This window comes from Sinohyriopsis cumingii, chromosome 10, assembly GCF_028554795.1.
Source record: "Sinohyriopsis cumingii isolate HCF-2022 chromosome 10, ASM2855479v2, whole genome shotgun sequence".
NCBI lineage: Eukaryota > Metazoa > Mollusca > Bivalvia > Unionida > Unionidae > Sinohyriopsis > Sinohyriopsis cumingii.
The window spans coordinates 32181604-32200710 of NC_142970.1; the positions used below are offsets into that span (position 1 = coordinate 32181604).

General features: G+C 36.7%; 1 protein-coding gene across 1 annotated transcript in view; it reads left to right on the forward strand.

Moving 5' to 3' along the window:
- Positions 1-19107, forward strand: part of LOC149789845 (uncharacterized) — a 244281-nt gene that overhangs the window by 22079 nt on the left and 203095 nt on the right. Inside the window, exons 3-5 of the mRNA XM_089973138.1 lie at positions 8128-8694; positions 9760-10418; positions 13854-14102. Coding sequence (XP_089829264.1) covers positions 8128-8694; positions 9760-10418; positions 13854-14102 — 1475 coding nt within the window. The remainder of the gene's footprint in view (positions 1-8127; positions 8695-9759; positions 10419-13853; positions 14103-19107) is intronic.

Here is a 19107-nt window from a genome sequence, read left to right on the forward strand (position 1 = left end):
GTGAATTAATTTCACGTCCGCGAGATGGCGCTGTTGCAAATCCTTGCTTCGGTAAGCTACATCATGAGCATGGCACGCGCTATCAATAGCGTTTATCGGATACTCACCGGGTTTTGGTTGATCCTGAGCATCAAGTCTGATATCAAGTCGGGTTCCTGGCCCACAGTAATTATATCCTGGAAGATGTTTTTCTTCTGGGTATTTAGCCCACGGAGCTCCTGGCAGCGCTGTTAACTTGGCTGCGATATCACCTCCGCTTTTTTTAAAAATAAATCTAATTTTTTTTTGTGCCACATCGTTCACACTTGCCTGTAAGCGCTTGTCGATTATTTTTTGTTGTAATTGTTGTCGTATCCGTAGTTGGGGTACGTGCTCGGCATTTCACACAATATAAATCCATATTTATTTTATGATATATTAAATGGAAATCACTGACTTTTCCGCGACAAAGCGACGAGAGCCAATCAAACATAACTCAGTGCTACCAAATTCTATCCGAATGATTATCATAGGTCCATCTGGGTCGGGTAAGACACAGTTGTTACTTAGTTTAATAATGAAGTGGATGAAGTGGGATAAATTATATTTGATAGCCCCGTCTGTGAACGATCAGCGGTGTTATCAAGTGCTAAAAGATTTTAACGAAAGTGCAAAATCGATAAACGACGAAGATGTTATTGATTTTATAACTGACATCGAAGAAGCTCCATCCGTCGATGACCTTGATGGATCAATTAACAACTTAGTTGTGTACGATGATGTAATGTTGGATAAACAAAAAGATCCAGCCAGAATATTCTCCCGTGGTCGACACAAAAACACTGATGTCATTTATGTGACTCAACGGTATACACAAATTCCAAAAGTGATCAGAGACAATTGTAACATTCTTGCGGTGTTCAACGGAGTTGACGTACACACGTTACGAAATATTCATCAGACTTGATGCAGCGGTGACATGGACCTCAATAGATTCAGAAATTTCTTCAATCACGCACAGCGAAAACCACACGGGTTTGTAACAATAAATTTACATGATCCTAGGACACGATACCGAGTTGGGTTAGGTACATTTTTTAACTAAAAATCCTAAAATATTTTACATGATAGCAGCAGAGAGACTGGACCACAAAGTGTTTCGTCGACGTCACCACGTGAAGAAACATTTTTTATAGTGAGTTATCGCTGTCGAAATAACCCTTCTATCCAGAAAAGAGGATTTAGACATCATAGTTTCTGGCTAGAAGGGTTATTTTTGTGAAACAAGAACTTCTATCAGAAAAGTTTTCGATAGATGGTCCTGTTGGACGAAATAGTTGGTGGGCCCAGTCTCTCTGCTGCTAATGCAGAACATGTGATGCTTGTGGTTTTATTTCATAAAGGATATGTTGGTGTTTAAAGCAGGTTGTGGTGTGGTAAAATCATTATACCGGGCACATATTAGTGTCAGCAGGCTGTGCCAAGTTAAAATCATGACAATATTTGAGATCCTTGTTATTTCACTCACGTGTTTATATGAATGTTTTATGAAAATTAATATTACAGCTACTAGTACTGGATTTTGCTCAACTGTGTTATTTTATTTTTTTCACCAGAACATGGAGATTAAATGGAGACAAATTCATTGATATGTTTAGGGCCTGATGGTGTGAGTGTCAGACCTAAAAGTTCTTAGGGCGTTTATTGGTGTTAGGATAAAATCTTGGATGTAGAACTTATTTGGGTTGTATGTTTAAAAGATAATGCACATTATCAGCTTTGAACAGGGCATTCCACTGACTTGAGACAGGGGTGACGCTAACCAGGTGAAGTGTGCGACTAAGTTCCCCCAAAAATGCAAAGTTCGCCTTCTTCTGTTAAGAAAGAAAAATAATTTCCCCCTGTGATATTTTACAGGAACATTGGGTGATCATAACTGTTGAGATGCTGCCTTGTCTTGACCAGGTTAGTTCCAGTGTTTTGTTGTATCTCAAGGCGACATGTAGGCATCAAGCCATCAAATAACTTGTGTTGGTATCTATTATGCCAACAAGCAAACTCTTGACAGGCATGATTTTTGATAGAAGATTGACCATTTATGCTTCCTAAGTAAGATATCAACTATTACTGCCCGATTTCTGTAAGTTATTGATGATAACAACATACAGACTTGTGTTTCTCACTGTAAACAATAGTATGTACATATCATTTTGTGTTTTAAGAATAGAATGAGTGATGTGAACATCTTAACTTCCATGTATACATCATCTTCTACATAAAATTAGTTTGAAACGATAAGTGAACCAGTCATGGGGAATAATGGTGGACATCACTGTCTCAGAAGGTATCACTTTATTTGATTGTTTTCATTAATTAATAGGCAAATATATTCAGGAACAGATACAATTCATAGAAATAAGTCTCTAAATAGTATGATATTGGAGATTTAGCTTTTAAATGCAATTAAGTTGGTCAGAAACGTAGAGCAATGCTGGAATATTCAAGAGGCGCTGTAAGGTCAAAGATGTTTTTTGTCACCACTCCTTTTTGTGAAAACACCAAAAATAAACCTAACCATACTGAGTTTTGAACGGCAACTTTTTGAAAAGTTTCTCTATAACTTCATGTCTAGTCTTCTTTAGCATGTCTTTGGGATACAACACTTCCGTTCTAAATCATACATTAGGTTGGAATGTTTATACAGCGGTGTAGAGTATGACTGATGAAATGCAAAGACAGTACAAGGCAATTAGTATAGAGTCTTTTGGAGGGTCATATTTTAAACCATAACTTAACTTGTTTAAATGGGGGTAGAGGAGGAATTTTCCCATTTTTTCTGAGAAAATCGGTTGCCAGTGTCACTGTTCTTCAGCCTTGCATAGTAGCAAAATATAATGCAATCTTGAGTTTAATCACCATCATGGCAACTCCATTACTTGAGATTGCAACAGTTAGATCCAAGGTTGTATGATCAGCTACTGATATTACTCAATGAATTTCCCAACTAGTAAATAATAATAGTAAATAATAATAATAACTTGTATTCAGTCATGCTTAGAATCATCTCACATAGTATTAGAATGCACAGTATTAATGTTAGTGATAATAAAATGTGTGAACAACCGAAGCAAGTGCAATATTGGATATTTAAAACAAGGTGTTTATCATAAAGTCCTATTATCTCGTTAAGACCAAAAAATTTATGCTTATTTTCTGTTAAGATTTGGGTAGAAAAGAAAGTTTTCTTGTTCTGTCTAGTCAAATAGAAGTTGTTTGAGATTGCATGAAGTCTGTACAGTAGCAGTGGGATGAAGTTTTGGACTTCCAGTGTTTGTCTGACCGTATGAAATTAAGTCAAGTCTGCCTTAGATATAAAGAGAAGAAATTTAAAAGAATCCTTACAAAAAAATCTAGTATGGGATAGGAATGCTGATGATTTGACCAAAGGGAATCTGGTTCAGAAATGTATTTTTTCAGAAGTATTTATTTTAATGTGAGAAGAATGTTCATGTTTCTTGTAGCAACGGCTTGGGTCTGCCATGCATTTTGATGATGCCTCAGGCCCTGGAAGAAAGGTACCAGCTCATGTTGCGAAATTACATCATTTGACCTTAATGAGTTAAACATTTCAGCCTTATGTTTTGGGTTGTGTAGCTGTTAGGTAATGAAGAGTGTGGGATTCTGTTATGAACTTCAGAGACTGGAGTAAAACTATTCAGATGATCTGGCGTTGTTTTGACCTTTATACATGAGAACTGTATCATTAGCACTACTGGTTATGGGAAGCATTTGTCATTGGTCCATTAGCACAAGTGTGAAATTGCCACTTCTCCTAATTGCGACTTGGAGTTTTGCTTTTGAAACACGTTCATCCATAAGGTATAGGTAGTCCTAAATTAAAATAAACTTACTCAGATGTCAGATATGGCTTCCATGGTGACCATCCTGAAAATCTTGTTTATGACTATGGTTAGTGAATGGATGCTCATGTCATCATAAGGTTTTCACTAATAGACCTTTTGTGATTACTAGTTGAAACTAAATTCATCCAGTGGCAGTTATGACAAAAATGTGTCATATTTCCACATCAACAGTTTGTCCTTTGAACATGGGCTTTCCACTAAATAACTTGTTATGATATATATATATATATATATATATATATATATATATATATATATATATATATATATATATATATATATATATATATATATATATATATATATATATATATATATATATATATATATATATATATATATATATATATATATATATATATATATATATATATATATATATATATATATATATATATATATATATATCAAATTGGATAATTGGTCCAACGTGAAGATCTGACTGCTCCGGTGGCCTAGTGGTTAGAGCGTCTGCCTCAGATGCTGGAGGTTGTGGGTTCGATCCCCAGCCGAGTCATATCAAAGACCTTATAAAAATGGTACTTACAGCTGCCTCGCTTGGTGCTCAGCATTAAGAGGTCAGTCTTAGGACTGGTTGGCCTGGTGTCAGGATAATGTGACTGGGTGGGACAAGATGCTGCATGTCTGCAGCATGATGCCCCAGTACTAGACATCACTATAAACTGTCACATTGCAGACATCGTAGCGAAATAACTGAAAAATTATTGAAGCTATGTTAAAAATCCAAAACACACACACACCTATGAGAAGATGGTGCCATCTGGCATATGATACTGTAGCTAGCAGACATTTGAAAAATCTTGTAGTTACTACTAGTTAAGGGGCTCCGAGTGGTCTAAAGTGCTCACCGTTACGGATCACTGCCATCTCACCTCTGTCTGCGTGAGTTCAAGTCTCAGGCTTGGCTAACGTTGGTACATGAGAAAGTCTGCCAGTAGCTAATCATGGGTTGGTGGTTCTTCCCTGGATTTTCCAGTGTTCTTCCTCCACCAATTATACTGGCCGCCATATATAGCCTATCTTGAGCTGAAAAATGGCATTAAACCCTACAACGACAAAAACTACTAGTTAATGGATGGCCATGTCAACATGAGGTTTTCACTAGAAGACTCTCTATGATTCATGGTCTATCCTAATATGGCTGCCAAGGTGGACTTCTTGAAAATCTTAATGGTTCTACACCAGAATGGAAGGTTGTAAAAGACTATGCTTTCACTAAAGTATTTCTTATGATGTCTAGTTGGTCATGAATGAACGTCTTGCTGCTAATGCATATCCAGTATAGATGCTATCATGAAAATCATTTGTTATCACACTTCCTCCTGCCATTTTGAAATGTTGGTATCACTACTCCTGAACAGAAAGGTATATTTGCATAGGGTTTTCACTAAAAGACTTCTTTCAATATCTACTTTGTCCTAGGTAAATATGATGCAAATTAACCAACCTACTATGGTCACCGTGGCAACCATCTTGAAAATATTGGTATCACTGCTCCAGAACAGAAAGTTATTTTGACATAGGGCTAAATACTTCTTTTAACTTTACCCTAAATTAAAGTGGTACTGATCTGACATCCAATATGACAGTCATCTTAAGAATTTACCATATTTACTCAGATTGTCATATGAACATGGGGGTTTCACTAAATTACTTTTCATGGTGCCTAGTTGGTCCTATGTGAAAATGGTGCCCATGTGTCATTCACTGTGGTTTTCACTAGAAGACTCTATGATTTCTAGCTGGTCCTAACTGTGATGAACTCATCCACTATGGCAGCCATCTTGAAAGTCTTGTTATCACACTCACACACTCATGAATGGTCATATCAACATAGAGTTTTCACTAATTAATTTCATATGATGTATAGTTGGCCCAATCTGAAAATGGTGCCTCTCTGATGTAAGTGTTACTACCGCAACAGCCATCTTGAAAATTTACTAATCGGTACTTCTTCAGCAAGAATTGTTATATCAACATCGGATTTTTACTCCGAGACATGATGTCCAGTTTGTCTTAAATTAAACTGGTGCAGATCTGACATCCAATCGAAGTTTTTGTTGGCCCAAAATGAAATGGTACTGCTCAAATATTGCTGCCATGGTGGACGTCTTGCAAATTTTACCACTTCTCTTCAATTAATGGTTATATAAACAGTATCATATCACTAAAACATTTCTTAAGATATATAGCTGGTCATAAATAAAAATCTTGCCACTAAAGCACATCTAGCATGGCTGCTACACCAGCAGTCTTGAAAATCAGACATGGCTGCCATAGTGGCCAGTTTGAAAATAATGTTTGAAAGATTTCTTCAGAATTGATGATCATTTCAGCATTGGGTTTTCACTAAAATGCTTCTTTTAAAGCTTGTTTGTCTCTTAAGTAAAAATGGCACTGATGTGATGACCAGAATTTGTCCATCATGCAATGTTGTTTGTGCTACTCCTGAGATGTGCTAAGACTCTATGGTCTTAAAATAAATAGCAGAAAAAGTGAAACCAACAAATTTGTTATAATTTGACAAATATCTTATTGCCCCAGAATTCAGTGTGAACATTTAGATGGAAACTTCAGTGTTCAGTTCTATCACATGTAGAAACATAAAATGTTCTGAGTGAATTCCATATCTTGAATGTGCTGACTTTCCAGTAGCCCTCATGTGCAGACTTTCCAGTAGCTCTTAACGAGCTGACTTTCCAATAGCCCTTAATGTGCTGACGTTCCAGTAGCCCTTAATGAGCTGTTGTGCCAGTAATTTTAAGTTGTCGCTAGAATTTAGAGCACTTTATAATTCCATTGAATAAGTTAAATAAATGATTCCTCTCAAATTATAACTGAACCCAACTAAATTACTGATTTGAATGAATAATTATTTACTTCATCCACCTAATATACAGATTCTCAACTGACGTATGACACAATAACATACTCTGGAACAAGGCCAGTGGATATGTCCTTCAAATTTGTAGGCAAGGTCAGGTCTGCTTGCTCAAAGTTGTAGCAAATAACCTTACAAAAATCAGGTAGACCATACTTTGTTTCCAAGGTAATTCTATTTACACATAGTTGAATGTCCATCAGCTGTGAAGTTACTGACCTTGACTCTTAATGATGTCATCCCACTGCAATGGGATACACCTAAAACAAAACAGAATGAATAATTTATATACAATACTACAAATGAAACAGATACTATACACAACCTGCATGTGGGTATTTCAGTATGTCAGATACATTGTATCTTACCAGATTCGAAAACTAGAAATTTACAATTGTTACAGTTCTGTCGCATTATGACTAACACTATATGCAAAAGTAGAACGAGTAAAGTGTTGTTCATCCAAAGATGAAAGATGCATAGGGATTTTATTAGTAGGCAGGGAGGCGATGTTAGTGCCACATCATGTACTGTGATTGATCACTCACTCACTCAACTCACTTGTATGCTCATTCATGACAAATACATACATGGGTCAGACATACTTTTCTTTTCATCATCAGAGTGGTCCAACTACTGGCCTGCATGTGATTTTCCTTGGCTCTGCTCATTCAAATGTTCATTATCCAGTTATATGATTATTACTATACATTGTTATTATTATTATTATTATTATTATTATTATTGGTCCTTGGGGTTATACTACTTTTATTTGGTATATGTTACGGAGCATACATATTTGGGGCCAACGGTGGCAGAGTGGTCTAATGCACATCCCTTTACTGCCATCTCATATCAGTCTGCGTGGGTTTGATCTTGGGCTTGGCCAATATGGTTGTATAAGAAAGCTTGGCAGTAGCTTCCAATAGGACAATGGTTCTTATCAGGCTTTTATCAGATTCAAAACTGCATTAAAAAAATTGCATTAAACCTAAACAACAACATAAATTTACATGGTATGAAAACTGGTTAATCATTTCAGTAACAACTATTATGTAACCAATTAAGTATTTATCAGTTTATTTTTTGACTGGAAAATGTATAACATAAAAAGAAGTATCAAAATTTATAACAACCTCAGTCTAATAGAAATTGCTGTTGTGTTACCAAGGTAGTGTTTTATGCAAGTATTTGTAACTAATGTAAAATCTTGCATTAGATTAGTATTATATGTTATGCAGAGACAAAGTAAACAATACTCAGTGAGATAATTGATAACTTTATTTGGCTATAAAACATTTTATCTTCCTTTTCTTTTTCAAGATTCTGATCAGCTGACTCGCCTTCAACGTATTGTAAAGCTCCTGACTAATAAAACAGAGAGGTCAGAGGTCATTAGTGAGCAGGGAGAGCATGGAGAAATCATTTATCAAAATGATTTTATTGACAGTGATGAGGATGATATAACATCCAGCACAAATGTCATCTATCACAATGATTTCAGTGATATCGAAGATGATGACATGCCAACCAGTCCAGAGTCAGACATTCACCAAAACGTTGATGTAAACTCCCAAGCACTGGAGGCGAGTCATGATGCCATTCTTGACAGTGGAAAACCTGAAAGCAGTATAGGTGATGCAACAATGGAATTCCTTCAGTTGGTCAATGAGAAGGCAGACGAACTAAAAAAGAATTTAGAAGAGTATGCAGCATTGGCAATATGGGATTTTGCAGGCCAATATGTATTCTACACTACACACCAGACATTTCTTACACACCGTGCGATATACCTCTTGGTTACCAATCTCAGTCAACAATTCACAGATCTTGTGAGAGATGATGATTGTTACTTTGATACAGACGGATTAAAATTGCATCAAGTTCAAGGTAATGTTAATCAACATACAGAGACAAAACTAGTTTCCAGTATTGTTTGGACAAACATTTTAATGAACATTGAATGTATTGATACAAACAATTTGCTGTTCCAGACTAGAAAATGTCTACAAAAAATCCTGCTAAATGTTTAAAATATTTGCCCCATGACCCTTATGGAAAGTTGAGTTTGCCTAGAATATGAGAACATGATCTACAGTAAAAGTTATAAATTCCGGTTAACTACAAAGAAGAATATGGCAAGAATAACTATTATTTCTTAATACATCAATATTAATTCTTAGTAAAATGCAAACAGATGCCCTGATGTGTGTCAATCCACCGGAAAAACCTAATTGATACATGTTATTTGTCATGTATTCCAAGTATGGCCTCAATTTCTCTTTATGAATCTTACTCTAAGAAAGAATAAAATAAAAATAAAAAAGTTGTTTGCTTCAGCACTCACTGATTTCTGAATCATGGTCAGGAACTAGGTCAGCATTAGATACAAAGTTTCTATTATTAGTGTTTACAAAAGGAGTCACATCAAACTGAACTGAATTTCTGGAAAATTAATTTCTGGAAAATGTCAAATCCAGTAAATACAATTACATTACAATAGCACATAATGGAATAAAAATATTTTAATACTAACAAACAAACAATTAAATTAAATCAAATATAAATTAAATCAAATATGCATAACAAAAACTAATCCAGAGAAAATAAATGATTATGAAGACCTTGGTTGCTATTTGAATGCATGTTTTCTTCTAGAGTACAGTAATTTGAATTCATATTTTCTTCTAGCGTAATGGAATATATATATATATATATATATATATATATATATATATATATATATATATATATATATATATATATATATATATATATATATATATATATATATATATATATATATATACATAATTATACTATAATTATAGAACTGATTATTTTGTAGGAGTGCAGGCTAAAAGAATGATGCACTTGTCTGTAGATGGACCACTGTGTTATGCAGTATAAAATTAATTATTATTATCATTAATGTCTGTCTTTGATCCTTTGCAGAACTGGTTGAAGTTTGGCTCAATTCAATACATTGCTGTGCATCATCCCAGGCAGATGGTTCCCAAGTTACATCCCCTGCAGGTGGCATCACTGTGACTTCCACTGCAACTGGAATCACAATGACTTCAACTGCAGCTGGCATCATGATGACATCACCAGCAACTGGCATCACAATGACATCCCCTGCAACTGGCATTACATTTACATCTGCTGCAGCTGGCAGAACAGTGAATTCCACTGCAGCTGGCAGAACAGTGACTTCCACTGCAGCTGGTATCATGGTGACATCACCAGCAACTGGCATTACATTTACATCTGCTGCAGCTGGCAGCACAGTGAATTCCATTGCAGCTGGCAGAACAGTGACTTCCACTGCATCTGGCATCATGGTGACATCACCAGCAACTGGCATCACATTTACATATCCTGCAGCTGGCACAACATTGACTTTTTCCACTGCAATTGGCAGCACAATGACATCTGCAACAGCTTCCAGCACAGGGGCATCTCCAGCAATGGGCATCACTGTTACATCCTCATCAGCTGATACCATAGTGACATCCCCTGGAGCTAGTACCTCAGTGACAACTCCAGATGTTGGCATCCCATCTGCCCCACCTGTGATTCTTGTTGGTACACATGTGGATAAAATACAAGAGGTAGATATAAATGTTATTTAAAATGCATTAGCTTTTCTTATTCTGCTTACATTGCCTTTGTGGTCTGTTGTATCAGCTATAAAAGTTGTACTGCTTACATTGCCCATGTAGTTTGATGTGTATATATATATATATATATATATATATATATATATATATATATATATATATATATATATATATATATATATATATATATATATATTCAGTGTGCATAGATTGCAAGTTTGGTTTGCTGTGTCATCATTAAAACTTGTTACGAAACAGTAAAGCCATGAGTGACTCGGTAGGCTATTAAATACAAGTCTGTTATTACCAAAGGTGATGTTTCTCTTTATTTGAACCATACAATGGTATCAATGTATTTTGCACATTACCAAACCTCATGTTGCCTTTCTGAAGCACTTTTTCTCTCCTTGCAACTCCTTTCAAAACCTGATTCGTATTCATTGTCCAGTTTCCAAGCTGGCTCACAATAAAAGAGATAAACCACTGCTTTATCACGACCTTCGTATATGCTTGTCAGTACCACATTGATCTGAAACCTTAAAAGTTTTCTAACCAAACATCCCATCTACTGTCCAATGTGGACTGCATGCTGAACTGATCCATCTAAAAAATGATTGATCTAGTAATGCTTATGAGAGATGCCTCGAGCCTCCCATATGTATAAAAACTGAATTCACTTGGGCATTGCAATCAATGTGTTATCTTCTCCCTCGACATCACCACACTGCTGCTGTGCATTTTAGTGGACTTTGCTGTTTGTGGCAACTAATCTCAACAATTAACTTTTTCACAGTTCTAATCAAGTGAAGTGGGTTTGGAGTTTGTGAAACTGAGACATGGTCTCATCAAATCAGTCTATGTTATATGTTTGCTGCGCATTACCTGTATCAGAATTTATAAAAATAGGCCTTGTACTAACCCATTCTTATGTTGCTCAAAGTGGTTGATAGATTAGTGTTGTAATTCTCAAATGGCTAATAGAATACTTTGTATTAGGTTACACATTGTTGTGTTTATCAAATGGCTGATTCTTACAGTGATGTGTTACTGAAATGGTAGATAGGTTACACAGATTTGTATTTCTCAAATTGCTGATAGGTTGACATTGATACATATATTATGTTGCATAATATTATATTAATCTAGTGTAGACAGAAGCAATTATTTACCTCAATGTATTAAGAGCCATTACACCCTAAATATCATTGTAATCTTGTTGCAATCCTACTTCCATAACAGCTTCTATTGTATTTACTTAATTGACACATGTAAGATGTCTTTGCAATCCTACTTACATAACAGCTTCTATTGTATTTACTTAATTGACACATGTAAGATGTCTTTGCAATCCTACTTTCATAACAGCTTCTATTGTATTTACTTAATTGACACATGTAAGATGTCTTTGCAATCCTACTTTCATAACAGCTTCTATTGTATTTACTTAATTGACACATGTAAGATGTCTTTGCAGTCTTACTTCCAAACCAACTTAGAGTGTATTTACTTCAATGACACATGATGTCTTTGCAGGGGTATTTCCATAACAGCTTCTAGTGTATTTACTTAACTGACACACGTAAGATGTCTTTGCAGTCCTACTTCCATACCAGCTTTTAGTATATTTACTTTATTGACACATGTAAGATGTCTTTACAGTACTACTTCCATAACAACTTTTAGTGTATATTTACTTCATTGACACATGTAAGATGTCTTTGCAATCCTACTTTCATAACAGCTTCTATTGTATTTACTTAATTGACACATGTAAGATGTCTTTGCAATCCTACTTTCATAACAGCTTCTATTGTATTTACTTAATTGACACATGTAAGATGTCTTTGCAGTCTTACTTCCAAACCAACTTAGAGTGTATTTACTTCAATGACACATGATGTCTTTGCAGGGGTATTTCCATAACAGCTTCTAGTGTATTTACTTAACTGACACACGTAAGATGTCTTTGCAGTCCTACTTCCATACCAGCTTTTAGTATATTTACTTTATTGACATGTGTAAGATATCTTTGCAGCCCTACTTCCATAACAACTTTAAGTATGTCCCATGCTATAAGTAGCTCTCAGTACATCCCATACTATACATAGCTCTAAGTACATCCCATGCTATACATTGCTCTCAGTATATCCCATACTATACATAGCTCTAAGTACATCCCATGCTATACATAGTTCTCAGTACATCCCATACTATACATAGCTCTAAGTACATCCCATGCTATACATTGCTCTCAGTATATCCCATACTATACATAGCTCTAAGTACATCCCATGCTATACATAGTTCTCAGTACATCCCATGCAATACATAGCTCTCAGTACATCCCATGCTGTACATAGCTCTAAGTACATCCCATGCTATACATAGTTCTCAGTACATCCCATGCTGTACATAGCTCTAAGTACATCCCATGCTATACATAGTTCTCAGTACATCCCATGCAATACATAGCTCTCAGTACATCCCATGCTGTACATAGCTCTAAGTACATCCCATGCTATACATAGCTCTCAGTACATCCCATGCTGTACATAGCTCTAAGTACATCCCATGCTATACATAGTTCTCAGTACATCCCATGCTATACATAGCTCTCAGTACATCCCATGCTATACATAGCTCCAAGTACATCCCATGCTATACATAGTTCTCAGTACATCCCATGCTATACATAGCTACCAGTACATCCCATGCTATACATAGCTCTCAGTACGTCCCATGCTATACATAGCTCTAAGTTTGTCCCTGCTATACTTAACTCTCAGTACATCCCATGCTATATATAGCTCTCAGTACATCCGATGCTATACATAACTCTAAGTACATATCATGCTATACATTGCTCTCAGTATGTCCCATGCTATACATAGCTCTAAGTACATCCCATGCTATACATAACTCTCAGTACATCCCATGCTATACATAGCTCTCAGTACATCCCATACTATACATAGCTCTCAGTATGTCCCATACTATACATAGCTCTCAGTATGTCCCATGCTATACATAGCTCTAAGTATGTCCCATGCTATACATAGCTCTCAGTACATCCCATACTATACATAGTTCTTAGTACATCCCATGCTATACATAGCTACCAGTAGATCCCATGCTATACATTGCTCTCAGTATGTCCCATGCTATACATAGCTCTAAGTACATCCCATGCTATACATAACTCTCAGTACATCCCGTGCTATTCATAGCTCTAAGTATGTCCCATGCTATACATAGCTCTCAGTACATCCCATACTATACATAGCTCTCAGTATGTCCCATGCTATACATAGCTCTAAGTATGTCCCATGCTATACATAGCTCTCATTACATCCCATGCTATACATAGCTCTAAGTATGTCCCATGCTATACATAGCGCATTCCGATTTTATGTCCTTTCTTTGCAGGATAAGCGAAAAGAAGTCATCAGAATGTATTTCCCACAGATTTGCCAGATTTTGAATGATAAGCCAACTTTACGTCATGTGGCAACATTTTTTGCCATTGATAACACCCAGCATGAACCTCAGTTGCAAGCATTGAAAGACAGGATTTTCCAGTTGGCTAAAGAGCAGCCATATTGGGGTGAGGAAGTGCCGACCAGTTGGCTACCAATGGAAGAGGCACTAATGAAGCTTAAATCTGCTGGAAAAAAGGTAAAATAATAGAAAATAATACTGCAGAAATGTACAGCTAACCAAACTTATAACTTGCTTTTGTCATATATCATTCATCCTGCTTATTCATCAACATGTTATGCCCCCACTATTTGCAGATGGGACATATTGATATGTAAGTGTCTGACTGTCGTTATATATTTCTGCACATCTGTCTGTTGCAGTGAAAACAAACACCCTTCAGTGTGCTTTCTTGAGGCAGATTTATTTTTATGGTTAATAATCTTTAGAACTTATTATAACAAAATCATCCTGGGAAATAGCACTAGGAATTATTAAGAGCAACAAGTGGCAATAAAAAGGGCCAAGATGATGTACTAACAGGCACGCAAAGGAAGCACTATGAGGAAGAACTTACAGGCAATCTGAGGAAGAACTAATGGGCATTCAGAGGAAGCACTGTGAGGAAGAACTTAAAGGCACTCAGAGGAATCACTATGAGGAAGAACTTACAGGCACTCTGATGAAGCACTATGAGGAAGAACTTACAGGCACTCTGAAGAAGAACTTACAGGCACTCTGAAGAAGAACTAACATGCACTCAGGAAGCAATATGAGGCAGAACTTACAGGCACTCAGAGGAAGAACTTACAGGTACTCAAAGATTGCACTTTGAGGAACTTACAGGCACTCTGAGGAAGCACTTTGAGGAAGAACTTACAGGCAGCCTGAGGAAGAACTAACAGGCACTCAGAGGAAGCACCATGAGGAAGAACTTACAGGCACTATGAGGAAGAAAATACAAGCACTCTGAGGGTGTGTGTGTGTGTTACTTGGGTTTTTAACGTAGCTTTTAACAATTTTTCAGTCATGTCACTACAATGTCTGCAGTGTGGCAGTTTATAGTGATGTCTAGCATTGGGGCATCATGCCACTGACATGTGGCATGATGTCCCACCCAGTCACAGTATCCTATCACCAGGCCGACCAGTCCTACACTAATGCTGAGCACCAAGCGAGGCAGTTGTTTGTACCATTTTCGTAAGTCTCTGGTATGACTCGGCCAGGGATTGAACCCACATCCGAGGCGGACACTCTAACCACTAAGCCACCGAAGCGGTTGTCACTCGGAGGAAGAACTAACAGGCACTTTGAGGAAGCACTATAAGGAAGAACTTACAAGGATGCTGAGGAAGAACTAACAGGCACTCAGATGATGCACTTTAAGGAAGATTTTACTGGCACTCTGAGGAAGAATCAACAGGCACTCTGAGGAAGCACTTTGAGGAAGAACTTGTAGGAAGTCTGATGAAGCACTATGAGGAAGAACTTACAGGCACTCTGAGGAAGAACTAACAGGCACCCAGAGGAAGAACTTACAGGCACACTGAGGAAGAACTAACAGGCACCCAGAGGAAGAACTTACAGGCACCCAGAGGAAGAACTAACAGGCACCCAGAGGAAGAACTAACAGGCACTTTGAGGAAGCACTATGAGGAAGAACATACAGGCATTATGAGTAAGAACGTACAGATACACTGAGGAAAAACTAGCAGGCACTCAGAGGAAGCATTAAAAAGAAGCAATAATAATAATAAGTAGCTATCAAAGCACTTAATAAAGAAGATAAAATTTCTTTTTATTTATATGGATTAAAAAATCTCATTTTTATCATGATACCTGCAACCCAAAAAGTGAAGAAAAGCAACTCAGTATGCAGTGTGCTAAGACTGCAAGCATTATCAATCTTTGTGGAAGTTTTATCAACACCTTTATTGCTAAAGTACAAAAGTGAAGAAGATTATGGTCATATGTTCCGTAAGTGCACACTATAAATTTGTCATCCAGCTGTTGAGACTTACTCACATTGAAAAGATTATATACAGTAAATAAATAATAATTAATAGTATGTGAACAAATTGAAGCAAGTAAATATGTATGATTTAGTTCAGGTATGAACCTTTTTGACAAACAACCATCAGTGATAAAGTATCATTAATTCCTACTTGATATAAACTGAAATAATGAAGTCCTATTTGTTACAGCAGTCTAATGTAGCAGTCCAGATGTGACCAAATGTTCTTTAATAGCATATGAGTTATTCTGGCTCAGATCCAATATAGACCATGATCAGATGTTCTTTAATTGCAAATGAGCTTTTCTGGCTTAGATTGGTGGCCTTGAGTGGCTGAATGGTCTAAAGTGCTCACCCTTATGGCCATGATTAAATGTTCTTCAATCCCATTCTGGCCAAGACCTGATCCAGGCCATAATTAAATGTTCCTTAATCCCATTTTGGCTCAGACCCGACACAGGCCATGATTAAATGTTCTTTAATCCAATTCTGGCTCAGACCCGATACAGGCCATGATTAAATGTTCTCTAATCCCATTGTGGCTGATACAGGCCATGAATAAATGTTCTTTAATCCAATTCTGGTTCATATCTTTAATCATATTTTGGCTCAGGTCCAACACAGACCATGACTAAATGTTCTTCAACCACATTCTGCCTCAGGTCTGACACAGACCATGATTAAATGTTCTTTAATCCCATTCTAGCTCAAGTCCAATATGGACTATGATTAAATGTTCTTTAATCACATTTTTGCTCAGGTCTGACACAGACCATGATTGAATGCTCTTCAATCACATTGTGGCTCAGGTCCAACACAGACCATGATTAAATGTTCTTTAATCACATTGTGGCTCAGGTCCAACACAGACCATGACTAAATATTCTTTAATCACATTCTAGCTCAAGTCCGATACAGACCATGACTAAATGTTCTTCAATCACATTCTGCCTCACGTCTGACACAGACCATGATTAAATGTTCTTTAATCCCATTCTAGCTCAAGTCCAATACAGACCATGGTTTAATGTTCTTTAATCACATTTTCGCTCAGGTGTAACACAGATCATAATTAAATGTTCTTGTACAGACACAGTAAATTAACTGGACTGGAATGTTGTTCCTTGTAGACACAATAGATGAACTGGGCTGGAATGTTGTTCCTTGTACAGGCATAATTTATGTCCTGTTGACTAAGTAGGATTTGAACCATGATAGGGCTGTATCATAGACACCAAATACATTCAGGAGATGATGAAGTAATATATCATGATCTATTGTGTCAGACAAGTCAAGGAGGATGAATACTAATCTTTACACTATCAAAAGCAGTGAGAAAGTCATTAACTAGCCTCAGAAATGCATTTGATGTACTGCGGCAGACTGTACATTGCTAAAATGATTATTTGAATAATAATAACAAAAAATATATTTTTCATATAGTTTCATATAATTATGGCATGTAATAACTTTTTTTGCTCAGAGTATGTTTTCATGTTAGAATCCATGGAATTATCACAGAAACAGACTAACTTGATATCAATACTTCAGATACCTTTGTCAATCGAAGTTTTTCATGCAAGACACCTGATGGTCAGGCTGTGCTTCTACAGTAATCCATTATGGATCACTGCCATCTCACCTATGTCTGTGTGGGTTCGAGTCTCGGATTCAGCCAATGTGGATATGCGAGAAAGCTTGCCAGTAGCTTCTCGTGGGTTGGTGGTTCTTTCCGGGGTTATCCCGAGTTCTTCCTCCACCATTAATACTGGCCGCCATGTATAGCCTTTCTTGTGCTGAAAAATGGCTTTAAACCCTACATATAACAATAACATTTAGAAGTGTCAACCAACATACGAAAACAGTATTTGAAGCTAAAAATAAAAACCAGGTACGACTTTAAAAAGTCCAAACTCTCAGCAAAGAATATTTATTCATATGTTTGGCCCTACTTTGAAAAACAATAGGAAACGTAACAATTGGTTTCATTTGACATGTCATTTCTGTGTGTATGTTGCCTACAGTGAGATAAATGATAGTGGTCTAAATCAGTTGTATTTATTGGATGACGTGCCAATTTCCCTTTGAATATTGTTTATTGTGGGAGAGTCGACAGTTGCCACCACAGGAATTAAAAATATAAAGATCACGTTGAACTGAGTGATGTAGCAAGAACTAATTGACCTTGAGATCGGAACTGCTGTTTCTGAAACTGAACTGGAGGTCATTAAGTCATGTCGACTCACTGTCAAGTGTTTGTTACATATCTTTTAGGTGGAAATGATGATGCCATAATCTGTTCCTTGCATCAGACCCGATTTTTAAAACTTTTCGGATACAAATGTTTCAGGTCAACAAGAGCAGTGCACGATATTCGATCACAACTTAACAGACGATTGATCTAACATGTGAAACAAATATTGCTGGCCTTAGTGAGACATTCTTGGTAGGGGTAGCAGATATATGTAACAATTGGGATTGAAGAGTCAAGCCACTATCTTAGTACACAAGATGTTTTGAAAATATATAGTGCATTTTATATTTTGAATACCTTCCCTGAACACATTGACATTAGGAATATAAGTGTTGCTACCTGCTGAATGTATATATCATATACAGCAGTGGTTCTTAACCCATGTTAAGTTGTGCCGTAGGTGCTGATCAATTAGCACAGGGGTGTCCAAAGTCCAGCCCGCGAGCCAATCATGGCCCGCGCTAAGATTTCATATGGCCCGCAGTTTCGGTCATATAATGTATTATTTATGGCCCGCTAGCACACGAAACCTTCTCCGCTCATTTCTGCCATGGCGACTGAAAAGAAAAAGAGGAAAGTTGAAAGTGAGGGCTGCAGCTTTTGGAGAGATAGGAATTACAATACTTTTTCACTGAAAATCGAGGCAGTTGTGTTTGTCTCATTTGTAACGAGACAGTTGCCTTGTAAGGATTTCAATGTAAAGAGACACTACCAGACTAAACATGCTAACATATATGAGACAAGCTAACAGGGAGTAACAGCGCTGAAAATGTGAAGCAATTCCAAGCTTCTCTGGCATTACACAGCGATTCTTCACGCGGGCATGTGAGTCAAAGGAAAATATCACCAAAGTTTGCTACGAAGTGGTCATGTTAATAGCTAAACATGGCAAATCCTTTACTAAAGGTACATTTATCAAAGACTGTGTCATGAAA